General features: G+C 49.8%; 1 protein-coding gene across 1 annotated transcript in view; it reads right to left on the bottom strand.

Moving 5' to 3' along the window:
* Positions 1 to 2377: 2377 nt before the first annotated feature.
* Positions 2378 to 8665, bottom strand: part of LOC308369993 (tumor necrosis factor receptor superfamily member 19-like) — a gene marked incomplete at its 3' end in the record, with an annotated part of 25323 nt that continues 19035 nt past the window's right edge. The window contains exons 6-8 of the mRNA XM_080844552.1: positions 3992 to 4156; positions 3336 to 3470; positions 2378 to 2487 (exon numbers count right to left, since the gene is read on the bottom strand). Of these exons, the coding sequence (XP_080700678.1) occupies positions 2378 to 2487; positions 3336 to 3470; positions 3992 to 4156 (410 nt within the window). The remainder of the gene's footprint in view (positions 2488 to 3335; positions 3471 to 3991; positions 4157 to 8665) is intronic.

The following is an 8665-nucleotide window of genomic DNA, read 5'->3' as shown; positions in this document are numbered from 1 at the left end:
AAGATGATCAAACCTTGAAGAAGTCTTTCAGTTCCTCACCTCCATTGATGAGGAGATCCACTACAGCTGTGACGGGGAGGAGCAGTCAGCAGCACCTCCTCCCTCTCTCTGCTCCTGCCCTTGTAGGTTCAGCCTCTCTCTCCTCTCCTCCTCCTCCTCCTCCTCTTCTTCCTCTTCCTCTCTTTGCCCCTCGTGCCTCTGCTCCTCTGCAGAAGCTGTGTTCCTCTTCCTCGACTCACAGTGGAGGCCCTGGGCAAGGGGCCTCACTTCAGGACGCCCTTCCAGATCCGTGAGGCTGCTCCCCGCAGACGGGTTGGCGTGTCTGGGAAGAGGGAGAGAGAGGAGAGAGAGGGAGAGAGAGGAGGAGAGAGGGAGGGAGAGAGGAGGAGGGAGAGAGAGGAGGAGAAAGGGAGAGAGAAAGGAAGGGAGAGAAGAGAACAGGAGAGAGAGGGAGGGAGAGAGAGGAGGGGGAGAGAGAAGGAGAGAGATAGGAGAGAGGGAGAGAGAGAGAGGAGGAGAAAGGGAGAGAAGAGAAGAGGAGAGAGAGAGGGAGAGAGGAAGAGGGAGGGCGAGAGAGGGAGAGAGAGAGAGGGAGAGGAGGAGAGAGGGAGAGAGAGGGAGAGAGAGATCGTGGAGAGAGAGAGGGAGAGAGAGAGAGAGAGAGAGAGAGAGAGAGAGAGAGAGAGGGAGAGAGAGATCGTGGAGAGAGAGAGGGAGAGAGAGAGGAGGAGAGGGAGAGAGAGATCGTGGAGAGAGAGGGAGGGAGAGAGAGAGGGAGGGCGAGAGAGGGAGAGAAAGAGACAGAGAGAGTAAGGGAGAGAGAGAGAGAGAGAGAGACAGAGAGAGTAAGGGAGAGAGAGAGAGAGAGAGAGAGAGACAGAGAGAGAGAGAGAGAGGGAGAGAGAGAGAGGGAGAGAAAGAGACAGAGAGAGTAAGGGAGAGAGAGGGAGGGAAATGGAGGAGAGGGAGAGAGAGAGGAGAGGGAGAGAGAGAGAGAGAGAGAAAGAGACAGAGAGAGTAAGGGAGAGAGAGGGAGGGAGAGAGAGGGAGAGAGAGGGAGAGAGAGAGGGAGAGAGAGAGGAGGAGAGGGAGAGAGAGGAGGAGAGAGATCGTGGAGAGAGAGAGGGAGAGAGATCGTGGAGAGAGAGAGGGAGAGAGAGAGGAGGAGAGGGAGAGAGAGGAGGGACACTGGGTCATAAATCTAAGAGGAAATGATGGGGATTGATGGTAGCGCTCGAGGGCAGAGGTGCTGCTTCTCCCACGGCATGACTCACCACACCTGGAGCTGACCACAGTCCACAGACTCACACGCTTCTGACCCGCAGTAGAAACACACTTTGAGACTCTCAAGATGAAGTCAAATAATGAAAAAAGTAGCAAACAAACCAGGTCTTTTAAGATTTTATTTTGAATAGAAATAAAGCTTGTTCTTCCGCAACGGTTATCCTGGTTCTGCATAACCACATTGTGCCTCTAAACATTATAAACATGTACTTTAAGACTAGGAGAAAAAAAATAGGAACAAAAAAGAATTAGTAATAAAAATGGAGTGTTAGTGGCAGATAAGCAGAAGAGTGTGTGAAGATCCTTTAAGTGACTTGACACAGGTGCTGGATAAAGAGCCGAGCGGGCCTTGCCAAGGACAATCTTTGACAGACACTGCGGTCGAAACTATGCGCTTAAAGCCCTTGACAGTGCTGCGGATATTTGATTGTGTCTGCCAAAAATAACCGGCGCACCCAGAAACCAAGTCCTCCTCTGCAATGCCTGGTGAATAACGCTGCCAGGCTTTGAAGAGGCAGCTGCCACCATATTTCTTCCCCCCTACCAAAACACAGAAGGCCTGCCGGAGCACAAAGACCGTCACGGCTGCAGTTTTTTGATATTGTAGCCTTCTGCGGTGGCGTGCCAAGAGATGGCGTCGGGGTTTCTTTGAGCCCGAGCTGGTTCTCTGGTTCTTGGGTTTGTCTGCTTACCCGTCGCTGAGGCTTTCACGGGACTGGTACGGGCAAATGAATAGCGTAGCTAGCATAGCGTTGGCCATTCAACTGAACGGGAGTTGTAATCTGTCATTCCCTCCAGGTCTTGGCGTTAATACTGAGAAAACAGCCTGATTGGCCAAAGCCCGCATAGCATAAACCAATGACAGGCTGTCATTGTTCTGACTGAGATCAAATGCAACAGGCCAGCGAGTGTTTTGTGCTTTAAAAAACAGAGGGACAAACGCTTGTGAACCGATTCATAACTTTTAAATCGGGCAAAGACCGGTTCGTGAAATTTTAAATCTGATACGGGACTACACGCATCTATATAGTCATATCTTGCACGCTAAAAACGGATATCGATACGGATCAGTTATTTTTTACACCCATACTGCTTACCCGTCGTCGTTGAGGCTTTCGCGGGACTGGAACGGGCTGGAGGCGCCGCTGCGGCCCAGGCTACAGGTGTCCTCACAGCACAGGGACGAGATCAACGGAACCGGACCTGGAACAGAACCAAGCTTGTCATCACACGTAGACACGTAAGTGACCTAGACAATCAGATTGACTCCTTCATAACATTAGAATTTAATATCCAAAGCTGTACCTTCAAAGTGATCTCCACAGGATTTCACCTTTATAACAATTCAACACATTTGGGCTGCTGGTGTTAAATCATTACAAGTTAAATAATTACAAATTAAGTTAAATTTCTAAATTTTTACAAACTAATAGCCAATCTTGGGCTTTATATTTACCTTAACAGCATATGTTATCATATGCTTTCTATTAACATAGCTAATTTAGCATGCTCGTATCCATGGTGATCGTGGCTAAAGCTCGCACAGATGTGACCAGGCCCATGGTGTCCATGGTGATCGTTGCTAAAGCTACCACAGGTGTGACTAGGCCCATGGTGTCCATGGTAACAGTGGCTAAACCTACCACAGGTGTGACTAGGCCCATGGTGTCCATGGTAACAGTGGCTAAACCTACCACAGGTGTGACTAGGCCCATGGTTTCCATGGTGACAGTGGCTAAACCTACCACAGGTTTGACCAGGCCCATGGTCTCCATGGTGACAGTGGCTAAACCTACCACAGGTGTGACTAGGCCCATGGTTTCCATGGTGACAGTGGCTAAACCTACCACAGGTTTGACCAGGCCCATGGTCTCCATGGTGACAGTGGCTAAACCTACCACAGGTGTGACTAGGCCCATGGTTTCCATGGTGACAGTGGCTAAACCTACCACAGGTGTGACTAGGCCCATGGTTTCCATGGTGACAGTGGCTAAACCTACCACAGATGTGACCAGGCCCATGGTGTCCATGGTGACAGTGGCTAAACCTACCACAGGTGTGACTAGGCCCATGGTTTCCATGGTGACAGTGGCAGCAGGGTCTCTGGGCAAACTCCACAGCCCGCCGTCGGTTCAGACAGGTCAGCTCTGCCTCACAGTACGGGCCTTCCTGTGACCTCAACGACCCTGAACGCAGGAGCAGAAAAAAGGGCTGTAAGGCAACAAAACAAAAACAACACACAAAAAAACTGTACAGCATTTTTTATTTCAGATTCCATGTCGTATTTGCCCTTGCAAGCACTGTACTCCAATACTATTCTCAGTTGTAGTTCCACGTTGGTGGAACGAGCTGCCTAGCACTACCAGAGCAAGGGCGTCCCTCTCTACCTTCAAGAAGCTCTTGAAGACCCAACTCTTCAGAGAGCACCTCCCTTCCTAACTGGCACCTTGGCTTAACTTGCACTTAAGCAGTGACAGTCCCGCACCTCTTTTTCTTTCTATGTCGTTTTCTATTTCTTGAAAACAAAAAAAGCAGTATTTATTGCTCTTAGCTTGACTGTTCTATCCCCTGTCCGTCGCTTTGGACAAAAGCGTCTGCTAAATGACTAAATGTAAATGTATCCCTCACCATCCTCTCTCTCTCTGTCTGTCTGTCTGTCTGTCTGTCTGTCTGTGAGGACCAGTGGCCGTGCAAGGCCTGGCCTTACCGCTAGGCTTCTTCTCCAGGAGCTGCCTCTTGCAGTAGATGACGCAGAGCACCAGCAGGGCCAGCAGCACGGTGGCCAGGGCGCTGCAGATGACCGCCGCCAGGGCCATGTCCCTGGGGCTGGTGACCGTGGAGGGGATGGGCACCAGGTTCACCCTGCCACTGCCTGAGAGGACACACACACACACACACACACACACACACACCACACCCACACCCACACACACAGGAAAAATGTGTAAGTCAAGCTCACAAAATACCTGCTGCTGTACAACTGCACTGTATTCTGTATTGTCTTGATATTGTGTGTACATGTGTGCCTCTGTTTCTATAAAAAAAAAAACACGTTTCTCTCAGTAGGCAAGGTAAAAAGTTCGGCTCTTTCAATATTACTACTGATTTCACACCTGACACATCTGCCTGGTCCCACCTGCTTGTCATGGTGGGTGTCACGGTGTGTGTGCTCCTGTTGCATGTTGTATGTTTGTTGCATGTATGTTGCATGCGTGTTGTGTGTATGCTGTATGATTGTTGCATGTATGTTGTGTGTCCGGATGTTGTATGTTGAGATATTTCAGTCTAGCGGGCTGCCAGTCTCCCCCATCTCCTCCCCCCCCCCCCCCCCCCCCCCCCCCCCACACACACTCACTCACTCACTCTCACTCACTCACTCACTCACTCACTCACTCACTCACTCACTCACTCACTCACTCACTCACTCACTCACTATCACTCACTCACTCACTCACTCACTCACTCACTCATCACTCACTCACTCACTCACTCACTCACTCACTCACTCACTCTGCAGCTCTCTGTTGCACCCAGAAATATCATTGGAGGAAATAGTTGAGTTCAAAGGCAGAATGCCCAGGGTGTGGCTCTGCATTGCATTCTTCACCCAGCCCACGGTCATTTCTCCCTCAACCCCTACTCTAATACACACACACACACACACACACACACACACACACAACCACAACCTTCTCTCTCAACTCCCAACCTACGACACACACACACACCATGATCCTTTCTCCCTCAACCCCTACTCTAATACACACACACACACTCACACACACACACACACACACACACACACACACACACAAACACACAACACACACAACCTTCTCTCTCAACTCCCAACCTACGACACACACACACACACCATGATCATTTCTCCCTCAACTCCTACTCTAATACACACACACAACCACTTCTCTCTCAACCACCAACCTACGACACACACACACACACATGACAATTTCTCTCTCAACCCCCCACCCCCCCTTCATTTGCCCCTACGGGGGTATCTGGGCCCCACTTGCCCTGTGCTGCACCTCCACCCCATTATTAAGCCGCCTGATCAAGGCCACGGAAGCATCTGCCTGTGTGTGTGTGTGTGTGTGTGTGTGTGTGTGTGTGTGTGTCCCTCCCAGCCGTTGAAGCGCGGCCAGGGGAATGCATGCGGCCCCAGATACCACACCCGCCCACCGATGGCATATCAGCCACATGAAACACAACACACTACACAGCACAGAGGGGAGGACAGGACCTAGAGACAGAGAGAGAGAGAGAGAGAGAGAGAGAGAAAGAAAGAAAGAGAAGAGAGAGAGAGAGAGAGAGAGAGAGAGAGAGAGAGAGAGAGGAGAGAGAGAGAGAGAGAGAGAGAGAGAGAGAGAGAGAGGGAGGAGCGAGTGAGCGAAAGAGAGAGAGGTAGAGAGAGAGATAGATAGAGAGAGAGAGTTTTGGGAGGACTGATGACCCCCCCCCCCCCCACCCCACACACACACATACACACACACGTCAACCACACCCCCATAGCCTTGGGCAGGGAGTTTCTCAGAGGTGACGCTAACACACAGGCTGGTCTCCAGTTGACCAGGTACCCAGAGGTGACGCTTAGACACAGCTGAAATAAGCACTGGACTCTTATCTGGCTAACATGGAGTAATGCTTTCATGCTTAAGAACTGGAAGAACAAAGCAATACTTTTGTCCAAAGATACGCTAATCACACACTCACAGAAAATACGTTCTTCCAAGTTTTTGTCGGCTTAAATACAGTACAATACCTCTCTCTCTCTCTTTCTCTCTCTCTCTACCTGTCTTTGGCTCGCTCCCTCCCTCTCTCTCTCTCTCTCTCTCTCTCTCTCTCTCTTAAATACAGTTGTCCACACGGCTCTGGAAAGGTTGTACCCTCTAAGTTAGGGTGCTGTTGTGTTAGTGTTAGCAGCACAAGTGCTAGCAGTTAGATTTAGACTGACTAAAAGACTCTCAAAGACAGAGCGGTATAACAAAGACACTTTACTCAGCACCATGGCCATATCTTCATTCATACACTTACTATTTTAATAACGGCTAGCCAAAGAAACACTTCAAACGGCAGCTGCGAGGCTCAGTCATTGGGGTTGTGTGAATGCCAGCGGTCTGGACACACACAATGGAGAAATGACTGCTGCTCTATTGAAAACCAATATTGTGACAATTAAGTTCAGCACAAAAGGCTCCTATCGCACTACTAACATGTCTATGTTTGAAGAGGACGAAGAGAGAGAAGTGTGTGTGTGTCTGTGTGTGTGTGTGTGTGGTGTGTGTGTGTGTGTGTGTGAAGTGTGTGTGTGTGTGTGTGTGTTTGAATGGGACCTTCATTTTCTTGTTTGCTTTTAGGCCACATTAATCATAAAGCAAATTGGGGTTTGGCCTTTTTCAAATGCGAGAGCTGCTTTTGTCAGGCAGGGTAAACATTGCTTTAGCTGTGAGGAGGGGTGTGTGTGTGTGTGTGTGTGTGTGTGTGTGTGTGTGTGTGTGTGTGTGTGTGTGTGTGTGTGAGGTCCTGCCAAAGCTGCTGATGGATAAAGGCACTTGTGTGTGTGCAAGCATCTGAGCACAGCTACAAAATACACTTCGGAACAAATGTCTTTAAAACTGAGCCCTAACCATATTTGAGTTGAACAGCAGAGCAGCGTTTGTTCCCTTGTCTTTTCCCTCTTCAAATACAAGGAGTGGGAAGCGAAGCGAGGCGAGTGGGTGGGTGGGTGTTTTCCAGGAGTGGAAAGGTAATATTATGTGTGCGGACGGACTCTGGAGCCATAACTCTGAGCTGAAATGGCAGCAACGGTCCCTCAGAGGAGCGCATTAAGCCCCCCATCCTGATCATATCCTTCCACACCACCGTGCTATGACAGAATCGACCTAACAGATGTGAGTGAGAGAAGAGACGCCAGAGACAGAGACTCAAGAGAGGGGGAGTGAAGGAGAGGGGGAGAGAGAGGGAGGGAGAGAGAGGGAGAGAGAAGGAGGGAGAGAGAGAGAGGGAAGGAAAGGGGAGAGAGAGGGAGAGAGGGAGGTAGAGAGAGAGGGAGAGAGAGAAAACAGCAGGGAAAGAGAGCAGGAGAAGGAGAGAAATAAAAAGAAAGGGAGAGGAGGAGAAATAACAACGGAGAGAAGAGAAAGAGAGAGAGAGATGGAGAAAGGGAGACAGCAGAAGAGGGGGGGGGGGGGGGGACAGTGGTTGTGGTATGGGAGAGAAATGGGCTGGGGTAGACGCAAAAGTGAGCATGCTAACTGGCTAGCCCCAGTCCTTCCTTTCTCACAATACCACTTTGTACCTCAAGAGGTGCTAGTGAGTCAACGTAGCAAAAACAGCTACAGCTCAAAACCTTAAAATTGTTTAAATCAAACCTACAGGGTCAGTTTACCTCGACTAAGTTAAGGTATATTCATCATCATATAAAAAAACAATTCATGTTGATGGAGACAGTAATGGTAGCCTAGCTATCTTACAATCTTTTAAATGTTTTAATGCTACATGTATACTTCAGGCTCCCGCCCCCCTTTGGCCAAACTTTGCAAAGGGAGAGGAGGTAGCTTTAGGGGTGTACAAACGTGGTAATACACTGCCCCCTTGGGGTGGGGAGTAAGAAATAATTTAGCTCGCTAGATGACAGCTATTCAGGCCCTATACATCCCCTTAAAACCGTTATGTCTTAACACCAGCAAATCTTACCCTGCTATAAACCTGGACAACACGCTCACTCACACACACACACACACACACACACACACACACACACACACACACACACACACACACAGACACACATACATACATGCATACACACACACACACACGCACACATACACACGCACATACACACACACACACACACACACACACACAAATACACGCACACACGCACTCACACACACACACGCACAGATACACGCACACAGGCACGCACACACGCGCACACACACACACACAAACACACACACCACCTCTCGGTGCTCCCCTCTCCCTCTTATCGGCCCTGCACAGCTGCAGTAAACACAGACAAAGGGCTGCCCACTGAAAAGATCTCACCTGCTGATCTTATCGCCACACACTGCTCCATGTGCCGACACACACACACACACACACACACACACACACACACACACACACACACACACTGCTCCATGTGCCAACAGGCGGCCTCTTTTCAGAGCAGCGCTTTATGCTTTATCTGTGGGCCTGCCTGACTCAAAGCCACGGCCTTGTGCTTCATGGAGTGAGCGATGGAGAGGGAGGGAGAGTGCAAGAGAGAGGGAGAGAGGGAAAGAGAGAGGGAAAGAGGGAGAATGGAGCAGGGAGAGAGAGTTGGAGAGAGAGAGAAAAAGTAGGAGAAATAGAG

The sequence above is a fragment of the Sprattus sprattus genome, assembly GCF_963457725.1.
Source record: "Sprattus sprattus genome assembly, chromosome: 9".
Classification (NCBI taxonomy): domain Eukaryota; kingdom Metazoa; phylum Chordata; class Actinopteri; order Clupeiformes; family Clupeidae; genus Sprattus; species Sprattus sprattus.
Note: the sequence above shows the minus strand (reverse complement) of the source record. Positions and strands in the feature narration are given on the sequence as shown.